Source organism: Eurosta solidaginis, chromosome 4 (genome assembly GCF_040869045.1).
Source record: "Eurosta solidaginis isolate ZX-2024a chromosome 4, ASM4086904v1, whole genome shotgun sequence".
NCBI classification, from domain to species: Eukaryota; Metazoa; Arthropoda; class Insecta; order Diptera; family Tephritidae; genus Eurosta; species Eurosta solidaginis.
In genome coordinates, this window is record NC_090322.1 from 37214412 (window position 1) to 37236557 (window position 22146).

General features: G+C 39.9%; 2 protein-coding genes across 5 annotated transcripts; both read right to left on the reverse strand.

Annotated features, from left to right (window-relative positions):
• Nucleotides 1-6509: 6509 nt before the first annotated feature.
• LOC137249616 (uncharacterized) lies at nucleotides 6510-17252 on the reverse strand. 4 transcript variants are annotated; one of them, XM_067781277.1, is made up of 6 exons: nucleotides 15318-15453; nucleotides 15157-15228; nucleotides 12312-13034; nucleotides 12058-12126; nucleotides 8567-8635; nucleotides 6513-8502 (listed from the first exon to the last, which is right to left on the reverse strand). In XM_067781277.1, exons 3-6 carry the CDS (start codon nucleotides 12639-12641, stop codon nucleotides 8245-8247), a joined length of 726 nt encoding a protein of 241 aa, XP_067637378.1. In that variant the 5' UTR covers nucleotides 12642-13034; nucleotides 15157-15228; nucleotides 15318-15453; the 3' UTR covers nucleotides 6513-8244. The 4 variants fall into 4 exon arrangements, with proteins under 4 accessions (XP_067637379.1, XP_067637378.1, XP_067637377.1 ...); XM_067781276.1 differs by having other exon boundaries at nucleotides 12312-12798; nucleotides 15282-15349; XM_067781275.1 differs by having other exon boundaries at nucleotides 15282-15331.
• A 133-nt stretch (nucleotides 17253-17385) lies between these two features.
• On the reverse strand, nucleotides 17386-18855 carry LOC137249615 (uncharacterized). Its single transcript, XM_067781274.1, has 5 exons — nucleotides 18183-18855; nucleotides 18047-18121; nucleotides 17870-17986; nucleotides 17753-17812; nucleotides 17386-17680 (listed from the first exon to the last, which is right to left on the reverse strand). Exons 1-5 carry the CDS (start codon nucleotides 18498-18500, stop codon nucleotides 17459-17461), a joined length of 792 nt encoding a protein of 263 aa, XP_067637375.1. The 5' UTR covers nucleotides 18501-18855; the 3' UTR covers nucleotides 17386-17458.
• Nucleotides 18856-22146: the final 3291 nt, after the last annotated feature.

Sequence of the window (22146 nt, forward strand, 5' to 3'; positions counted from 1 at the left end):
ACATTTTTTTTTCGATCATTTTAAGAATATATATTTTGTCACCTTAAGATGTTTAAAGTTAGCTCTATACATTGAAACGTTTTAGCGATTCACTTTGGAAGCTTAACCATAGATTTAACGGATTTTTTTTGCGACAGCAGCCATTCGTCGATTGTCAAGTATACACGAATTGGCAAAAGGATTTTGAATTCAAAAAATTTTTTTTTCTTTCAAATGCAATATATAGGTATATATATATATGCATATGAATCCCTATTGCGGGCAATACCTTTCGAACAACAAGACGAAGGTGATTTACGTGCTCGTAATACATATTGCTATCGCAATTTTATCGTTATTGCTTTTGGTAAATACTTTTTTTAGTACATATTAGATATTGTTAGCATTATACTAGGCGCATTAGAATTATACCGATTCGATATCAGGTTACACTCAAAACTGAGTTCTACGATAACATTGTAATAATTTTTGTAATGAATTTAATAATGTATTTATAATTTAATAATGAATTATAAATAAATTGTAATTTAAATTGGGAATACTGGCGTCGCCACTTACTTAGAAGGCACTTAGGTAAAGCAGGTAAGGGGCCACCGAAAATTTAGGTGCGTCGGTGGCCATGGTTTTTGAGGGTGGGACAATGCACCGGGCGTCGCAACAAGACCCGCGGCGCCCCCTATATATATTCGGCCCTTTTTGTTTAATTCCCTTCTTTTGTTTTACTTTATCAGCTTTTTTGTTATTATTTGATTTCAGAGTAGTAACCGGTCATGTCCGGTTCGGTATTTTTTTTTTTTTTGCGTCAGTTTTTTTTGAATTTTTGAATTTTGGAATGTCTAACGGTTTGTCCGTGGCATCCGGTTCGACCGGATGTCGTTTTAATTTGAATTATAAGCGTTTTGATTCGGTCTCTGCGCTTCTGTCAGTTTATTTTAAATTTGACAGCTGCTAGTTTGATAGGCATGATAGGAACTTTTTTCTGTTTATGGCGCAGGAACAGTAAGGTTGGCAAGGACCCGCCCCAGCCGACAATGACTAGCCACTGTGCACCACTACATCATGCCGACCGCCTTCCTTACTGCTTCCATCGTAAATGCGTTTACATAACAGATGGCGCCCAACGGGATTTGGTGCCTGAGGCGCTGTCGCGCTGATCATTCCGGGTCAACTTGTGAAGTTGACCATCCCACCAGTCCGAGGTGAGGAGCCGCAGGAGCAGCCACCTGCGTTGCGGTGGGATGGTTGAACGGATCAAGTTGTCCGAAGTGATCATCGTTGACAGTTGCTGAGGGCGCCATAACAGATGGCGCCCAACGTGGCACCTGAGGCGCTGGTCTCAGTGGTCAGTTCGGGCAACGTGTGAAGTTGACCATTCCACCAGTCCGAGGTGGGCAGCCACAGAAGCAGCCACCTGCGTTGCGGTGGAATGGTTGACGGATCAGGTTGTCCGGACTGGTCATTGGGGGCAGTAGTCGAAGGCGTCACGAGACTTCACGTCACGTTATTCGGACTTTGTATTCACCCGATGAGGCAGTGCTGCACGCACTTAGTTCTTTTGGTAATTGGGATTTTAGTTGCCGGATGTTGTCCGTAGTCGGCTAGGAATAATTTTGTCCGCTAATTGGGATTTTGAGTTTTTTTGTAATGTTAAATTTTTTTTTTATAACTTTTTCTTTGCCGAATTTGTGTTGTCTGCTGTGAGTGTGTGAGCGAATGGTAGGACCCCAGCTCAGCCCACGTCTCAGGTGGTACCGCAGGATACCACCTGGATTGTGACGGGTTGAGCTGGGATTCAAAGTGACACCCTTCCCTGTCCCACCAGTCTGGGGAGCGGCCCTTGAAGCCGCTCCACCCATAGCGGCGGAGGCAGGAGGGGTGTCCCGGGTGAATGAACGGGAGGCCTCAGCACCCCCAGCCAGTCCCACTAGCGCGTCCCCAGAGACCGCCTCTGCGTTGCGGCTGGGTGTGTTGGGACCAACCTGTGTGTGTAGGACATTGACCCTAGTGGCCCCAACCAGTCCCAGAGGCAGGTCCTTAAGACCCCCTTATGCGTTGCGGTTGGGAGCACTAGGGACAAGAATGAATGAGTTTGTGTTTTTTTTTTTCTTTTTTTTTAGCCCGAGTGCCTTCGGGGAATGGGATGTTAGCGTTCCCATTGACTACCCAAATATTTTTTGGCCTTCTGTGGGGGCGATAACCACTAGCCTTTCGGAGTTTGGACGAGTTCTCCATATCAAAATGTCTACAGCTTTTTTTTGTTTTGACCTTCTGTGGGGGCGATAACCACTAGCCTTTCGGAGTTTTGACGAGTTCTCCAGATCAAAATGTCTACACCTTTTTTTTTAATTTTGCATTCCTGTGGGAGCGATACCCGCTAGAAATCATCTTTTGGAGTTTTGACGAGTTCTCCATAACAAATGTCTAATTGCCGCAAACCCCTTTTAACTAGGAAACAGAAATAATTCCCAACTTGACTGAACTTTTTTTTGATGGACCCATGTTGCCCGGCTAGCTTCGTAGTAGGACTTTGAGACTCTTATCTCAGGGGTGAGTCGTGCCCCACGTTGCTTGTCCTCGGAGATCTCTGGCAATAGCTTCCCACAGATGATCCGGTTTCCTGTTCGCTTCATCGTCAGGTCTTCAAAGCGAAGCATGTTTGTTACGGTCTGCTCCTACGGTCTACGGCTACGACCCACTTGGGAGCGTGTTCACGCGAACACACCTAGCGATGTGGCGAAAGTGGCGATAGAAAAAATATCGAAAACAAGAAAAAAGACAGACCGGCCATCACTAGGAAGAAAATCTTTCTTTTTTAGCACGAGGTTCCGGCCATAAAAGAGTTTTGTTTTATAAAAGGATTGCAAAAGGGGCCAATAGAATCTACTTGCAGTGGGCGCGGAAGGAAAAGGGATCGACGTTAAGAATTAACCCAAAAATATCAACGTTGGCGATTTCGGCTTGGAAAACTTCGTACCATAAGAGTCTTATCCTTTAAAAGTATTGCTCGCACATACTTATAAGTCATCAAAACCCAATTAACTAAGGCTTGAAAACATTTACCACCAGCAAATGTGCAACGGTTCGAAAACTGGAATAACAAAAGACTTTGCTAATTTAGAACGTAGAATAGTATGTAAAAATATAAAACCCACCAACACTGACTGGTAAGGGTGCTCCTATTGGTTGCACACTGCTTGCATTTAACGGAGTCCCACATACTTATCAACCAACTACCCGGTCCGCACATTGGCAAAATAATTTTTGGAAATATTTTTACGCCTTCTAATTGTGGCGAAGCTTGTAACTAGTATCGAGCAATTTGGAATCTTCCGTTTTGCAATTTCCTGCGGACCAAAAAGGACAATTAAGAAACATTAGTACAGGGTTAAGCGAATTACGAGAATACTCTTAAACCAACACCTCCGCCTCCAGGGCCAGCAGTACGCGGCAGCGTAATACAACGAAAGCCAAATTTAGCCCCAAGTCATTTCGAAGTTTCATTGCCACCAGGTGCACTCGATCACCTCGGACCAGAGCGCAACAACCACCAACAATACCAGCACAGCGCGCCCAAGACCGCACACCACAACCAACATCAGCGTCAACTTCACCGGCAAGGTCAACTCCACCAGCGACAACACGCCGGCAGAGACCCATGGTACGTACTCTGTCGGCCATGTAAGTACCAGCACGGTATAAATTTAGACTTAATTACCCTACAAAAAAATTCTGGTCACGAAACTTACCCACGCCCATGCAAATGTGACTAAGAACATAACCTATGACTGTGTAGTAACTAGTCAAACGGCGTGGAATGACGAGAGCATTTTTGCAGGGTAGTTAAAAGAACTTCCAAGTGGTACTTAGAGGGTTTTATATAACCCCAGGTAAACCATTCGACAAGGATCGATCTCTTGTGTCTAAATTACGATATTTTTTTTTTTTTTGAATTATCAACACAAAAGATGAAAGGATAGTATAACGTATTATAGACGAAAAAGGTTATACATAAATGATTGCCACGATTTAAGCTTAGCTGTATTGATTATCTAACCAAAAGAATTACCATATGAACACTTATGTTTTGCAACTTGACAAGATATTAAAGAATGCAACCATATTTTAATATGCCAAAATTTTTTACACGTTTTAAAGGTTTGTTCACAAATAAACAGGCAGTTTTGTCTCAGTCCGGTCAAGCAGCACTTACCTGTTAGAACGCTTAACCCTAATTTCAACATACGCCGTTTATTTGAGAATGCATCTTATATATAATATATCAAACAAAACTCTTTAACTATGACTAAAATTGTATTCAGCAATTCACTGGTATGATTCCATTTACCTAATACCTACCTAAGCATTAGCTTTACATAAAAAAGAAAAAGCATACATTTTTTTTCGATCATTTTAAGAATATATATTTTGTCACCTTAAGATGTTTAAATTTAGCTCTATACATTGAAACGTTTTAGCGATTCACTTTGGAAGCTTAACCATAGATTTAACGGATTTTTTTTTGCGACAGCAGCCATTCGTCGATTGTCAAGTATACACGAATTGGCAAAAGGATTTTGAATTCAAAAATTTTTTTTCTTTCAAATGCAATATATAGGTATATATATATATGCATATGAATCCCTATTGCGGGCAATACCTTTCGAACAACAAGACGAAGGTGATTTACGTGCTCGTAATACATATTGCTATCGCAATTTTATCGTTATTGCTTTTGGTAAATACTTTTTTTAGTACATATTAGATATTGTTAGCATTATACTAGGCGCATTAGCATTATACCGATTCGATATCAGGTTACACTCAAAACTGAGTTCTACGATAACATTGTAATAATTTTTGTAATGAATTTAATAATGTATTTATAATTTAATAATGAATTATAAATAAATTGTAATTTAAAATGGGAATCCTGGCGTCGCCACTTACTTAGAAGGCACTTAGATAAAGCAGGTAAGGGGCCACCGAAAATTTAGGTGCGTCGGTGGCCATGGTTTTTGAGGGTGGGACAATGCACCGGGCGTCGCAACAAGACCCGCGGCGCCCCCTATATATATTCGGCCCTTTTTGCTTATTTCCCTTCTTTTGTTTTACTTTTTCATCTTTTTTGTTATTATTTGATTTCAGAGTATTAACCGGTCATGTCCGGTTCGGTATTTTTTTTGCGTCAGTTTTTTTTTTGAATTTTGGAATGTCTAACGGTTTGTCCGTGGCATCCGGTTCGACCGGATGTCGTTTTAATTTGAATTATAAGCGTTTTGATTCGGTCTCTGCGCTTTTGTCAGTTTATTTTAAATTTGACAGCTGCTAGTTTGATAGGCATGATAGGCACTTTTTTCTGTTTATGGCGCAGGAACAGTAAGGTTGGCAAGGACCCGCCCCAGCCGACAATGACTAGCCACTGTGCACCAATACATCATGCCGACCGCCTTCCTTACTGCTTCCATTGAAAATGCGTATCCATAACATGTTCTATGGTGGGGGTATTGATTTAAACCGCAATTTATCTGGGTGCTAATGGCATTTAGCGCGGTGGTAGTGCTATGGAGTTTTCTGAAGCCATGCTGATGAGGGGCTAGCTGCAAATTTGCTTGGAAATAAGGGAGCAAAATGGCTTCAAGCGTCTTTGCCACTGGCGATAGGAGAGATATCGGACGATACGACTCATCTATGTTAGCTGGTTTCCCAGGCTTTAGTAGCGGGACCACCTTGGCCATTTTCCATTTCTCAGGTATGACAAAGGTGGAAAGAGACAGGTTGAAGACATGCGCTAAATATTTGAAACCCTCTTTCCCTAGGCTTTTAAGCATCGGCATGGCTATGCCGTCTGGGCCCACTGCTTTGGATGGTTTAGCACGACCAATGGCGTCCTCAACCTCTTTAGTGGGGATGGTGATTGGTGACGCGCTGAATTTGTTTATGTGCGTGCCTATTGGCTCTCCGTCTATCTTTGCCGACCGTAGGATGCATTATATATTGTCGGCAGAAAGCGCTCGCGCATTTTTTCGCGTCCGATAGCACTTTGTCGCCAAAGGCGATGGAAACTTTGCCTTTGTGCTTAGTCGGATTCGATAGGGACTTTACGGTGGACCAAAGTTTACCCACACCGGTAGAGAGGTTACAACCTCTTAGGTGCTCCTTCCATTTCGCCCGCTTGTGTTCATCCACAAGCAATCTGATGCGTTGGTTTATATCCCTTATTTGGGGGTCGCCTGGATCAAGCTGTCTTACAAGGTCACGTTCTCTCGCTAAGTTTGCGGCCTCCGCCGGGAAGTGGGCCGGATTTCGGTAATTCTCCCGGCGGGAATGAAATGTGCCGAGGCGGATTTAATGACCTTACAGAAGGCACGCTCCCCTTGGCGGGCATCAGTCGGGATAGGGAGGGCAGCAAAGCGGTTGTCTGTAAAGGATTTATATTCTTCCCACTTTCCTTTTTTAAAGTTTATGAAAGTGCGTTTTTCAGTGACGATGAAGTCGGCGGTACGCTCAAGCGAAATAAGTATGGGCAGGTGGTCGGATGCCAATGTTACCATCGGCTGCCAGTTGACGCAGTTTACGAGTTCTGCGCTCACGATTGAGATATCTGGCGAGCTGTGACAGCTTCCTACCATACGTGTGGGGGCGTCTCCGTTTATTGTCCCGGGTCGCCGGGATCGAGCTGTCTTATAAGGTTACATTCTCTCGCTAAATTTGCGGCCTCCGCCGGAAAATGAGGCCGAATTTCGGGAATTCTTCCGGCGGGAATAATGCGAGCCGAGGCGGATTCAATAACCTTGCGGAAAGCACGCTCCCCTTGGCGCGATCAGTCGGAATAGGGAGGGCAGCAAAGCGGCTGTCTGTAAAGGATTTATATTCATCCCCTTTCCTAATATTAGGGCGGTATCCACTGGGGCAGCAGGTGGCAGGAGGGATGTAGATGTTGATAATTTCTAGGTTTACATCCCTGACCGGACAGATAAGCCGTGACGTTCTAGGACATTGTCCCTGCGTCCGATGTCGGCATCAAATATATGATATTGCACTGAGTGGTGTATGATAAACGGGAGACCGCCTCCATTTCCGCTCTCGCGATCTTTTCTGTGGACATTACACCCATAGCAGGTCTGCAGAGCAGATCTTGCTGTGAGTTTAGTCTCTTGAATCGCAGCAATGCGGATGTTATGCCGCTTCATGAAATCGACTATCTTCTGTGATCTTGCCAGTTAATCCATTACAGTTTAACTGCAGAATTCTGAAGTGCAGCGGGGGAGACGCCGTAACTCTAGGAGTAAGTGGCGGGCGACTATGCCTGGGTTGTGAAAGGCTAGGACGCAATTACTGTTGTGGCCCTGGGGCTGGATTTCCTTGGGTAAGCATTGGGGTACCCGGTGTATTTGGGTTTGCGGCCTGGCAAAGCCCGTCGGGGGGGATTCCGTCGCGGAGACTAGAACATCTAGCAAATTGGCCCGGCCAGGGCAGGAGCTGCATTGGGTGGATGTCGCAAACATATATATTCCGTGCTGGCAAACGGTGCAAAATGTGGTAGGGAGTAAGAGTCTGTCACACCAGCGGGTTAAGGGGTCAAAATATGAAGAATAGAAGAAGACTGGGGCGGGCTGATGCTCGGCATTGCTACCCACTCTACTACGGGGATTGTAGTTATGAGTGGGAGCGGCCGTATGAGCTGTGGCTTGTTGAGCAGCAGAGCTGCTGGAAGGTAGTGGGGGCGCTAAGGCACAGACTACGGGCGTGAACAGCAAGGAGCCACAAAGGATTTGTAAAAGTCTGGTTTTGGGATCTAGCCCAGAACAACCTGTCCGATGCAACCATCCCTTGCACGTGACACACTGACAAGAGTACGACCGTCCTAAAAAGATTCTTTTCCGGCAGACGCAGCAAAACCATTTCTCCGGGCCGGGGTCAGGGATTGGGTTCGATACCTCCCCGGAGCAGGAGAGTATGGCGCAGTACCGCTGCGAGGAGCTGCTGGGAGGATAACAATTTGTGGTCCTTGGTCGGGAAAAATCCCGAGTCGCTCCTGTACATAGAACTGACTGCCTTGGGAAGCGTTCTAAATTGCTTCTAATTTCTTTCTTGTATCATTATATTTTAATTAACTGTGTGTAAATAATTATAAACTGATCATGTATACTTTTAATTACAAAATAACCTTCCAGTTCAATTATAAAATAAAAACAATTTTTATATTTAATCTTTAACAAGTAATGGATGTTCATCTCTTCGCGTTCATTTGATTGCGTGTTTACCGTCTTCTTCTGGTTGATAAATTATTTGGCGCTCAGCAACTTTAGCATTTTTCACAATTGAAAAAATTTCCGCTGTTACATTGTCGTACACATCTTCAGAATTCAACAGTTTAAGTTCGCTACAAAGCATTGCACAGAAAGTTTGCTCTTTACTCAATTCTACTGAATCTTCTGATGCCGTTGTTATTTGCGATGTATGTCGATCTATGGGCGAAGAACTTGTATCACTTGGGATTTTCTGTAAATCAGAAGAGGGTTCAATTACAGCGAAAGTTAAATGTGTGTATGTTGTTACGACATACCGTAGGTGTTGATTCTCGGAGTGGCGACAGCTGTTCCTCAACAGATTCCTCGTAATCGAAACGCATTATCTAAAATTAAATTATTTGATAAATTTGAGCTAATTAGCTTGAACTGAATTAAAAACCACAACCATATCGTCCGATATCTTTCCTATCGCCAGTAGACACTTGAAGCCATCCTGTTTCCTTATTTCACCGCAAACCTGCGACTTGCCAATCGTCAGCATGACTTCCGAACATAACATAGCACCACCACCGCACTAAACGCAACCAGCAAACAAATGAATTGCGAACTGAACCGAGAATTTTGCTATAGAAAAGCACTAGTAGCGCTAGACTTATCAAAAGCCTTTGATACAGTCAATCACAGCACGTTACTTCAAGACTTGAAAGCTGGACTGCAAATTATCTGTGTGGTCGGCAGACATCGGTCCAGTTCAGGAACGTAACATCAAAACAAACAAAAAACAAGGGGTGCCGTATCTGTCCTATGCCCACTTTTGTTTAATTTTAAAGAATAGAAACTCGCTTCCCCACCAGAAGGAGTTACCAGTGTCATACCCCCAGCGGGTTAGGGGGTTAGAATATACCCGCGGTAGGTATGCCTGTCGTAAGAGGCGACTAAAATACCAGATTCCAGGGGTTGTGTATCGCAACCTTTTCAGGTTGCCAGCGCAATATATAGCTTCTCCAACCCCAATTGTCAACCTCACCTATCCGCGGCGAATCCTGTTTCATTAACAGCCGAGGCTCTGGAGACCCCGAACTCCTCATGGATCTAGGGGGGTTGTTTTTGTTGTTGTTGTAGCAGTGCTTCGCCCCACCTAATAGGTGCGACCGATCACAAATTGTCATCAATATCCTCAAACGGCAGTCCAAGGAAATTGCTGTTTCAACAGGGGTGGACCATAATGAAAGGGGTGTTAGAGGCGTTTGTTCCACATTACAATTAAAGAGATGGTTGGTGTCATGTGGGGACACATTGCAAGCGGGGCATACATTTTGTATGTCGGGCTTGATTCTGGATAGGTAAGAGTATAGCCTGTTACAGTATCCAGAACGAAGTTGAGCTAGAGTGACTCGCGTTTCCCTGGGGAGTATGCGTTCCTCTTCCGCAAGTTTTGGCTAATGTTCTTTGAGTACTGGATTCACCGGGCAATTCCGGGCAATTCCTGGTCCGACGCCTGTTTGTGGAGTTCACTGAGGACCTGCTTGCGTTTTTTTGCTTCATACGGCTGAGTTCTCAGGTGCCGTATTTCCTCATAATGCTTACGGAGATGACTCCTTACGCCTCTAGGCGGCGTTGGCTCATCAATCAGATGTCTGTTGGGATGCCCATGTTTCTGGGTATTCAACAGGAACTGTTTGGTTAGCATCTCATTTCTCTCCCTGGTGGGAAGTATTCTCGCCTCATTATGTAGATGGTTTTCTGGGGACATAAGAAGACAGCCCGTGGCGGTTCTGAGAGCAGTATTTTGGCAGGCCTGTAGCTTCTTCCAGTGAGTAGTTTTTAGGATTGGTGACCATATAGGGGTCGCGTAGCATGCAATCGGCTGGCCAATTGCTTTGTAAGTGGTAATGGGCGTTTCTTTGCTTTTTCCCCAAGTACTACCAACAACGGATTTGAGGATTTTATTACGGCTCTGGATTTTCGGTCCAATTGCGGCTGCATGCTTATCAAAATGTAGATCCTGATCAAACGTCGCACCCAAGATTTTGGGGTGTAGGACAGTCGGTAGCGTAGTGCCATCGACGTGGATGTTCAAAATGGTTGACATTTGGGACGTCCATGTTGTAAATAAGGTCGCGGAGAATTTAGTCGGTGATAATGCTAGGTTTCGCAAGGCGATGGGAGGGTGGGAGGGCGGTATGGCCTAGAAGGTCGCATGTGGTCATAACACATCGTTCCCGAGATGGTCGGGCTTGGTGCCGGAACGTACCGGATCTGCATCCGGCAAAGGACCATCAACTCGATAACACTCCCCAAGGCCTTCGGGGACTGCCCGATAAAGATGAGGTCTGCTGCAAAATTGTTTTCCAGTGTTTTCTCCACGCGAAATTTCGCACTGACATCGAGCAAATCTTCTGCGACTTTACTTGTAACGGGGACGCGGAAAGTGTCGGCACACCGACTGTCCTACAGCAAAAAAATACTGGGTGTGTCGCAATTGTACCTAGAGCTCAGAGCTGAAAAAAATTCTCAAGTCCCGCCCGGCAGCACTTGGGACAAAGACACGCTCATAGCTACTTATAAGGCTTTTGGCCAGCCGCTTGTAAGCTACGCGTATACGAAATGGTCGCGGAGCTTAGAAGAAGGAAAATGCAGGCCTGTCAAAAACCCGCGCTCAGAACTGCCACGGAATGTCTTCTTATATCACCAGTACATCATTTATACAGCGATACGAGAATACTCTCTCTAAAGGAGAGGACTAAAAATGCTGAACGAACAGTTTCTGTGAATACCCATAAACCTGGGCATTAGGGCGGGTCGATTTGTGGGGAGGCAAAAAAATCGCCCATTGCTCTGTGAAAATCATATTCTAGGGATCAAAATAAGAAAGTTTGCCGAGGGAACCATACCTCTAAAACGAATTCAAACTTTTATGGTGAACCCCCGAACCGAATCTGCATCCGGCAAAGGACCATCAACATCGATAAGACTCCCAAAGATCTTCGTGGAGTGTCCTTATCGCTACAACAACAAAAACAATTCGAAAGTGATCGCATTTATTGAATGAGGCGAATCACTGATATAGCTACAACTATAGTTAACATTGACTACAACAACAAAAACAACAACAACTGAATTACGGAAGATGAATTGAGTAAAATTTTTACTTTCTAAATTCTGTCAATAGATTTTTTTCAAATGTAGATCAGATGCAGTTTTTTTAATTTTTCGACTGAATCTTGGGTCTTCCAGTTGAAAATCTCATATGATGGCAGCTGGTTCTACCCTTTTCTAATCAGGGTGCAAATGTTTTCTTTCAAATTTGTACTGCCTGGCAATTCTTCACGGATTTTGTGTTAAAGACACTCCCTGAAAATTGTGAGGCGTTTTATCGAAGTTGATAGTCTTTGCCGGATACAAATCCCTATCTCGAGATTGATGGCTTGTGGTAGGAGACGCAGTTACTTCAAAAAATATTTTTGAAGAACAGATGAGAAATGTGAGCCGATCTAGAAGGTTTAAATCGTTTGTAAGGCAATGGTGTTTGTAACAGGTGCTTGAACCAGAGCATACTGGATTCATATCCGACAAAAACCTTCAATTCATTGCGTTTGTTATTCAATAAAATCTTCGCATTATTGGGACGTGCGTTTCTTTCTACTTAAGATTTGCATACAAGTTTATCTCTTCTTCACTCTATCGCATTTTGGAATTCTAAGTGCGGGACAGTCACATCTGCAAGAGTTTACCTCTTTGTCACGAAATTTATAACCCCTTGCCTGTGATATAAAAGCTACTTAAACAGAAGAAATAGACATACCTTTTTAGGAGGCTCCAAAGCTTTTGAGTTTACCAAGCGTTTGGGACGTTTTTCAGTTAGAGGGTCACTCTGGAAATAGTTTTATTAATTTTAGCATGTACCATAAGCAAATATAATTACTGTCATTTATGAAATGGTATATTTAAGCACGATATACTTAAATTATTTTGTAACAGTCTAGGGCGGACTCTCGAGATATTCACAGAAAACAAAGAAATATATGTACGTGCCTAAAATGTTTATACAATAATTACCTGTTCCAATAGAGAAACAGGTCGCATGACTATAACCGGATCTAGAAACGTCATCTCGTCATAGTAGTATAAACGCGGTTCAATATTGTTCTTATCAGATATTTTGGTTGCTTTCTCGATCCTCTTCCTTTCATAATTATACATGCAACGCAAATTTTTAATTTTTTTCTTTATCTCGTAAACATCTTTGTCGAAATGATCTGCGAAATCTTTCCAGGTATTATTTCTAAACTTAATATCTTTGTATTCGGCACATGACGGATTCCAAAGGCATTCAGATTCTCTATACATACTGATTAATTCCAAAACATCAGCTCTTCGCCAATCCATTTTTCAAACTTGTGAACAAAAAATCTGTTATGGCAGTGCGATAGCCACACACCAAACCTTTATTTTTCTGAATGGATAAAATCTTGTCGGTGCAGTAAGCAAGAGCTTATTGCATGTGTATGTCCGCGCTGTCGAATAATTATGAAACTGAAGGCTCCTGCAATATAATACGATTTGTGCAAAAAAACAAACTTGATTCACATTTGAGTCCACTTTTAATAGTATATCCTTTCTTTGTAAGCGTCCAAAATAACTTGGACAATAAAATAAGATTAAGAAAATTGGTCAATGCAAGAAAATGCAAGCAATATGGCAGCTAGAACTGTAAAAAATTCGATGGCTTACACATTCATATCGATAGTTTTCACATTCATATCGAAAAGATATCAGCAACTAAAAAAAAAACAAATGAGTACGAAAGATCCAAATGGTACAGCTGTATGAAAAAGGTAAGTAGAGTTGTGCTTTTTCGTTCATTTCAGAGATTCGGTTCTTTCGTTCTTCTTCTGATGAACGAACAAGTTGTTCTTTTTCTTCATCTGTTCTTTTTTTTTCAAGCAAATTTGTTCACTGCTGCTCACACCCACGAAAAAAGTCAACAAGTATAGATGGGGATGTGTATGCAACAATGCTTTGTGTAGGTATATTTAAATGTGTTTTAATAAATAAGTTAATATATATATGTATAATTAACTTCAAAAAAAGTTACAAATATCGGAAGATCTAGGAAGTTGAAAGAGTACAGGAACAAATTGTAAATATGAACTTTTCAAGTTTAATAAATCTAATAATTAGTTTCTTAAAGCGCCAAATACACGACACGAACATTTCCGCGAACATACCCGTTATGTCATGTTTCTGCGACCTTTTCTGTCGTGTATGGTGGTGTTTGCCAGTTCGCGCAAATGTTCGCCAAAAATCAAAATATTTTAATTTTTGACGAACATTTGCGCGAACTGTTCGTGCGTGTATGGCGAAATAGCTCATAATCGTAGTAATTTCTGAACGGAACAGACGTGCGCGGAAAAGTAAAATGGACAATAAAAAATTTCTGAGTGAATTTATTGAAATGTATAAATCTTTGCCATCATTGTGGCAAGTAAAAAGCAAAGATTATTGTAATAGAATTAAAAAGAATAATGATTATGCGACTTTAATCGAAAAATTAAAAGAAGTAGATCCTGATGCCACAAAGGATACAGTTATAAAAAAAATAAGTAGTTTGCGGGCGCAATACCACTAGCTAGAAAGCGCAAAGTTAAAGCAAGGCGGAGATGAGGGGGAATCGCTTCTCTCATTATTGTATCCCGTTTCGTTATGAGTGGAAAATTTTTTTGTAAAAGTTGGTCAAATGCTGAATTGCTCATACGAACGTAATTTTTAAAATAATTTTGTGACGTGAATTCCAGTTCTTTAATAAGCTCACTTTCTCCAAGAACTGCTCGTTTTTTAAACCATTCTTTGCACCAAATTCTTTTTTTGCGATCTTCTCTCTTTTTTTACGCTTAATTGCCACAGCGAGCAATATTGCTGCAGCACAATTGTTGTCCGTATTCATCGCTGTCTGAAAGAGAACTAATGTTCGGCCAAAAGTTCGTATGGTGTATGGCCAAAGCTGCGAACAAGATTGCGGAATGTTCGCGGAAATGTTCGTGTCGTGTATTTGGCGCTTTACAAAGCCGAAATCGAAGGTCTAGTTCACTTGTTCAGTTGAGAGACCCGGTCAATTGAACCAGTTCAAAACGAAACGACCCAACTCTAAATGTAAGCAATTCTTTGCTTTGTAATTTACGATAGGGGGCTACTGCTAATACCCGACGCATCCTGACCTCGGCAACAATAATCTGAATTAAACTCGTCCAAAAAATTGTTCACGTGATTGTTGAAATTATGTTGCATACACGCAAAAAAACTTTATTTGTATCCCAAACCATTGGTGAACCTGTCAGGATAACTTTGAAAGCGCGGCCGACGGCCTCAAACGCTGAAAGGCTTTTTGGAAATATCTATTGGCAAAGAAATTTTTTATTTCCGCTTTCGAATTCGTGGTCCTGGCTCCAAAAAACGTCTTTTGACACCTTTCCCGAGTTTGAGCAGTTGTGAAATTAGCATGAGTGATTTAAGGCTTCATTCTGTATTGCGAACGATAGCTCAGACGAACGATTCCGCCTAGCAATGGTATTATCTATCATTTTCGTTCGGCCTTTAGGTTTCTTACTTCATGTCAAGCACGAAGGCGAAAGCAATTGTCAAATGAAACGTTGCCATCGTTTAACATAGTGTAAATACACTAGCGATTCGCTTCTGAGGCGAAACGAAAGAGCGTTTCGTAATAGAGAATGAGGCCCTTAATTTTCGTTTTTAACTTGACTATGATAGTTGGCATTAGATCTTGAAAGTTTACAGAAACTGATTGGGAACGCAAACAATTATGCCCAAACGCAAAGAGTAGTCCTACATTAAATTATCATTCTCCAAATATGCCAATTCAAACTGAAACAAAAAAATTCATTACCTTTTGGGCAGGATTCGCAACTACTGTTTTTAGCGAACGTGTAGCGCTTCTTTCATACAGAGGATCTCCCATCTAGTAAAAAAATAAAAGCATTAATATTAATTATTCAGATTTGTCCCAATTACCTTTTCGGTTATATTTAAAATTCTTAAAACAATCACCGGGTCCAGAAAAGTCATCTCATCGTAGTAGAATAAACGTGGCTCATAAGTAGATTTGCCAGATGCTCCGACTGAATTATCAACTTTCTTCTTTTCAAGAACATAACTGGTGCGTAAATTTTTAATTTTCTTTTTCACCTCGTCCACATCTTTGTTTAAATGGTCAGCAAAATCTTTCCAGGTACTATTTTTTATATGCATATCTTTGTATTCTTCTCATAAAGGATTCCAAAGACATTCAGATTCTCTATACATGCTTATTGCTTCTAATATTTCTGCTTGCCGCCAATCCATTTTTCAAAATTTTTTTTAGCTACTGGTTTTTCAATAGACAGCTTTTGTTTAGAAAATATATGCACTTAGTTATGCACAATGGCAATTGTGATCAAATTAATGTTCCTAAGGCTGACTGCCCGTTTTTATATTTATATGCAGTTTACTGGTGAATAACCATAATGCACTTGAATATAATTACACTGTTTTAATTGAACTTGTAATGTTATTTTAAACAAACTGCAAGAAAAATTAAATAAAATGCAAACTGCAGTGCCGGCTAGCGATGCAAATCTATCGATAACTTAAGTTTCCTTATGCCGGATCTACATAGAAAGCTATGCTGATTCGCTGCGCCTTTTCTATGACAAAACTGAGACTCTACAAACATTGTGTAGCAAGATATAGGTGCAGCCATACATTGAACTTATCTGTCAAGCGGACTAGGTATATTTATATTTCCAGCACTATATCGGTGTATAAAACGCTTTGCCGTGTTTCTTCAATTTGATGTTTTAACATAGCCATACATATGTTTAAAAATTTTAACTTTTTGCCTTTAAAGCTTTGTGCGGGTAGTGTAGCAAGGGTGTAGCCACACAACGAACTCATTTTCAAAGCGTTCCATGAACTTCCAGCATTAAACGGCTTTGGCCGCTGAAGAAATAGCGTGAGTCGATTCCACACTGAGCTGCACGTCCCGGGCACAGCAAAATTGTGTAAATCAGCCTTTAAGTCGCAGGTTACATAAAACGAGATTATCTTTATTCTCCTACTTAACATCTAATCGGTTATTAAATAACTAGATTTCTGGTCGACAATCGGTATTTACTTTTTTTTCCTAGACTTTGAACCATATCCAGTATGTTATTTTGATATGGAAGCACGAAAAAAAAACGTCAAGTTTTCACTTCCACGTAATAACCTGGCTCCTAGGGATGTGACATATGTGAACGACTAGATTTACTTTTGTGGATTATAGATTAGTGCATGTTTCTCAAATACATTTGCCCATTGATCACAAATCGCACAAGATTGCGCATTGCGCATGTAATCATTTGATCAGCTGTTTTTTTATGGGCAATTCATACGTCATTTTCCTTTAGCTCTTGTTTTTTTCTCTTTCATTCGCTCAAGCAGTCAACGGTGACGTAATGCGCAGAACGAAGCAATTTTGAACTCGTGAATGCGCAATCTTGGTAGGTGATTTGTCCCCATTGACGACACGAATACCTCTGGATTGGCTGAAATCAATTTCTGTTTTCGGCAAGCGACAGAGTAGCGTCCGTCTTATTTTTTTCAATAAAAATGATAACATCCTGTAATGAAACAATCCAGTTAGCGGCAGACTGAAAGGACTCATGGAACTGTATCTTTAAACCCATATGGGACATATCGATATTTTTATACCGATTTAGTCAGCTAATGCACATTTATCGGAATAACAGCTGTTTCAGAAATTGCATGTAAATATTTACACATATTAGATTTCATAACGCTTTTTCCTGAAACTCATCAATAAAATTTTGTTTTTAATATAAAAGGACAAAACTTGGAAGAAGGCAATCTGAGCTACATATGAGAAGCAACCTGCTTATGATATTAAAACCAAAACGACAAAAAAAAAAAACACCGTAATCTACTTGGAATGGAAATGAAGAAAGGGCACCAATAAAATAATGGATGATAATAGGGCCGAATAAAATTATTGTAGATAAATAGAATGCTACTTATCTTGAACCGAATGCGAGGTAATTGACTTAGTGACCAAGTTTAAAGTAGATAAACTCCTAGCTCGTTTTAGCATCATGTGTCACAGTGCCTCAAGTTATATTTCGCCTCAAACACAGTAAACACGAACTCTTATTTTATGAATTAGTAAATAATTTCCGATCAGCAGCCTTTGCATTCTTCAATGCAATAAATATTTCGGCAGTCACACTATCATATGTTTCTTCCGATTTAAGTAATCTAAGCTCGCTGCAAATCATCGCACAAAATGTATCCTCTTTACTTGGCATTGGTCGCGCTGCTATGCTACTTTGCTGACTTGTGTTGATAGCTTTATTAGACGTTGGTATTCTTTGAACCTTATGTGTGTTTATATTAAAGTGTGCTAAAATAAATATGTAATGGTTATTAAGCGTATATGTATGTCCTACCTGTTTCAATTGTGCACTGTGAGGTTGCTTCGGATACACCTTAAAAGCTGAACGCATGCTCTGCAATAAAAAATTTGCACATGTAATTTGAAGTCGATTTCGTTTATAATTACATACATCGATATTGTTTATTTCCTCTTCCACATCCTCCTCTTCTAATCGCAGGTGGTCTTCTTGTTCCTCCTCTTCCTCTAGTGATTCTATTATATTGTCGCTGGAGTACGAAGGTTTACGCTGAAAAAAAAAAAAAAACTGGACATTAAGTCGCACAGTAATAACAGTATTCAAAACTACCGTTGGAGACTCGAATGAACCATTGTGGCTAATTATTGTTGTTTTTGGCCTAGCAGTACGTTGCGGCTCCTTTTCCTATTGAATATAATTTCTTCGTACCAAGTCTGTGTTATTTATATAGAACTACTAAACTTACAATTTCTGGCATAATGCGCGCTATTTGTACGGGATCTAAAAATCTCATATAGTTATAGTAGTATAAATGCGGCTCATATGGTACTTTGCGGTTCTTCATTTTGTTCACTTTCTTCTTCTCAGTCAGATAGCCATTTCGTAAATGCTTAATTTTCTTCTTAACTTCATCAACATCTTTGTCAAAGTAATTAGCCAGTTTGGCCCAAGCTTTGTTTCTAATCACTTGGTTTTTATAATCTTGATCATGATAGTCCCAAAGACACACATTTTGTTCGTAAAAACGTATAAGTTCACATATTTCAGATTGCCGCCAATCCATTTGCCTAACACCAATATTTATACTTTAAAGTTTCCGCCTAATAAATGTGCAATAGTAATTTGAAATTTAAACGCAGCGCCGATGCTATAAAGATTTTAGCCGAGTGTGTTCCTTCTGCTATATTTCAAAGCATGTTTAATATCGCGCACCATAATTGTTAGCAGCTGCAGCCTTGCTGAATTTTGCTTGCAAAAGAAACCCGTCCTTTATTCCGTTGGCTCGCACTAACACTTATTTATGTGTTTTGGATTGCTCTTTTTAGTAAAATATGATTTAACTAAACTCGGATCGTCCGCAAAATGATAACAATTTTAGCAATCTTGCAATATTTGTTGCTGTTGAACCATTTATTGCGAGAAACGATAACAGAATTAACGATAGTCGATAGTTATAATTATCGACAGTGTAAATATAACATGACTCCCTGCGTTCCGATTGAGAGATCCAGATTCCGATAGAAATTTAACACGCAAATACAACAATAATGTGATCAAATGGATCAATTTGTTGTTGCATTTGCTTGTTTAATTTTTTTCGGGATCAGGGGGCCTATTCACTATCTGTGAGTTTTAAAGTGTACACAAGGAATTGTGTAAACTTTGAAATTGTGATTCTGTAAAGCAAAACTGTGAACAAGAAAACTCACTGATAAAAACTGTGAGTTTTCTTGACAGCTAGTGTACACTATTATGACATTCAAAACTCATACGCACTGTTGCAGAATACCTTTTTTCTTTTCATGGCGTTTGATAAACATTTTCTCACTGACATAAGACTTTTATATTCAGCGCTAATTCAGCAAAACAGTGTGCACAATAATTTACAGAATCGCATGAAAATTTAAAGTGTAAATTGTGTGTGCAAATGAGTTTTCAATGAGTGTAAATTTTTCAGTTTTTCACAGTTAGGGAATTGACCCCCAGGATCACTATCCATTGGCACGCGGGGATTATCTTCAGGTTCATACTTAACTCCTTTTGGTAATTAAGTATCTATAATTGTTGCTTTCGATAATCGGTAATTATGAACAAATTGAAGAGATTCCGGTTTTTCCCTACACACCTAGAAACATGTAAAAATTGCATTCTGGGTAATTCTATTCTAAAGCATGACACTGTTAATATGGGATTGCGAATCCGAAAACGGAATTTGAGAATTTCTGTGAAGAGAAAAATTTAGACTGTTATTCCTTGAGACCATTCAGTTTTAGCGAGCTCCTTTTTCCGCTAACGGGCCGTTGTTCTATGTCTGGTTGTCGCTAGTTGGCATTTTATTTGACAGATCAAAGAAAGATTTATATAAAATAAAGTGTCAGCTTTAACCCGAAGATGGCGAAAGCGAGCCTAAGAGTATGTGTCAATGGGCAGCAATTTACATACAATCGGTAGTTTTTTATGATGAGAATTTTTTAAAATAACAAATATTAAAATATTCCATTTCATAGTACTTTTTTTACCAATTGACACAGGTCCTAAGGCGTAAAATCCTTTTACCGTAAGCAGGTTTACTCTCAACAGCTATCCTATAAGAACTTCAAATTATATCCACCTCATATTTTCAAAAAATTCCTTTCCAAGATATCCTGCCACCGATTATCACAGTACCTGGTCTACATTTGAGTATCTTTTTCTTTTTGTACCTTTTTTGAAAGATTGTGAGTAAAACACATAAAACTAACGGCAATCCTGCCGTCCGTCCGTCCGTTAACACGATAATTTGGGTAAATATTGAGATATCTTCACCAAATTTGATACACGTGCTTATCTGGACCCAGAATAGATTGGTATTGAAAATGAGCGAAATCGGATGATAACCACGCCCACTTTTTATATATGTATAACATTTTGGAAAACACAAAAACCTAATTATTTAGTAAATAATACACCTAAAATTTTGAAATTTGACGTGTGGACTGATATTGAGACTCTTGATAAAATTTTGAAAAAAAAAATTTTAAATGAGCGTGGCACCGCCCACTTTTGATAAAATCAATTTTACAAATATTTTTAATCATAAATCCAAAAATCGTTAAACCTATCGTAACAAAATTCGGCAGAGAGGTTGCCTTTACTATAAGGAATGATTTGAATAAAAATTAACGAAATCGGTTAAGGACAACGCCCACTTTTATATAAAAGATTTTTAAAAGGCGTGGATAAAAAAAATAAGCTATATCTATGCAAAAAAGAGCTTTATATCAATGGTATCTCATTTCCCAAGTGGATTTATAACAATAAACAGGAAAAACTCCCCTTTTATGACTAAGCAATTTTCTATGTTTCGGGAGTCATAACTCGAAGAAAAAATGTCATATCACAATTTGTAATTTTTTATAATAACGCCACTTATGAGTGAGTCGCTTTTGTTATGTGGGGAAACACGGTGAACCGCAAGACGTACCGAATGAACATAATTTTTACAGCAGCCAGTAGGGCTAATTACATACACGACGCGGGTGTAGCCGCTACATCTGTCATTATATTTGTACACATGTTCTTATGAACGCCGTTATTTTCGGCGCGACAGAGCAGCACGACAATCAATCACGAAAGCTGTTGTAGCCAGATTAAACCTAATTCTATTTTTGGGAAGCGACAGTGAGAGGCGTCGTTTTTATTTTGTCAATAAAAACTAAAATAGAAGTAAATAACAGATAATAAAAGCTAAAATCATTCTTTTGGGCGTTTTTTAAACATAATTAATATTTTTTCGAAACTTTTCGTCACTGTTTGCTGTAATTTATATTGGTGGCTGCCGCTTTCAAAGTAATCAGGAAGCCATCGCTTGGCTACGGTTGCCGTCAAGCTTTGCTTTATTGTGGTTGTAGTCTGTAGTCGCCGTGTTGAATGTGATCAGCCCTAGTGACGACAAAATACACCGCATATTGAATGCGCGCAAGTTAGTTCTATACGTGTTGCGATTTACCATGCCAAATGATGTTAATTCGGTATGTCTTGCTATTCACCATGTTTCCCCAAATGTCCAGTTTTTACTGATTTTGATGGTTTGTGCCTATGCTACGGTAAATGAAGAATATTATTGCGCAATAAAACTGCTAATTATCAATAAAAGTGTAAATCCTGAACAATTTGTGTTTTGTATAATAACACTCATGGCGAATTTATGAGTCGTTTTAGTTATGCTGTTTAGGCCAGTTTTTCACTGCGATTTTGAACGCTTAGTTAGTATCCAGATGACAAGAAAATTCTCAAGAATTTTTTTTATTTTCCTTTTGTAAGTCAAACTTGAAAATTTTTAATTTGAAAATAGGTAATTTCCTATTTTTTGTATTCATTATCTTTATCAAATTTCTTCCGAGATGAGTGCTGCAACCATAAATTTAGGCACTGACATATTTCTTGAACAATGCCCAAGAAATTCTTGCACGTTTCGACTGATGCGCGCGGACCACATCTTGAACGAAATTTTGTAAAGAAAATGAATAATAATAAGGGAAAATACATATTTTCAAATAAAAAAGCTTCAAATTTGTGTGGCAAGGGGAAAAATTCCTTGAAGGTTTCTTATGAAAGCCGAAGCGTAAATGTTTGTCATTTGTTAACTTTACTGTACTTAAACTAGCGCTTGGTTAGTTCTTTGAAGGGCTAAACTAAAAACACACTTTTTTATTTAAATTTACGTTTAC

What these genes read in the sequence shown, in the direction of transcription:
- LOC137249616 (XM_067781277.1), bottom strand. Translation starts at nt 12,641, where the DNA reads ATGGATTGGCGAAGAGCTGATGTTTTGGAATTAATCAGTATGTATAGA. An exon ending in CTGTTTCTCTATTGGAACAG is followed by an intron (nt 12,127 to 12,311) that starts GTAATTATTGTA and finishes AACTATTTCCAG; the next exon opens with AGTGACCCTCTAACTGAAAA. An exon ending in TCCGAGAATCAACACCTACG is followed by an intron (nt 8,503 to 8,566) that starts GTATGTCGTAAC and finishes TCTGATTTACAG; the next exon opens with AAAATCCCAAGTGATACAAG.
- LOC137249615 (XM_067781274.1), bottom strand. Translation starts at nt 18,500, where the DNA reads ATGGATTGGCGGCAATCTGAAATATGTGAACTTATACGTTTTTACGAA. An exon ending in GTTCATTCGAGTCTCCAACG is followed by an intron (nt 17,987 to 18,046) that starts GTAGTTTTGAAT and finishes TTTTTTTTTCAG; the next exon opens with CGTAAACCTTCGTACTCCAG. An exon ending in AGGAAATAAACAATATCGAT is followed by an intron (nt 17,813 to 17,869) that starts GTATGTAATTAT and finishes TTTTTATTGCAG; the next exon opens with AGCATGCGTTCAGCTTTTAA.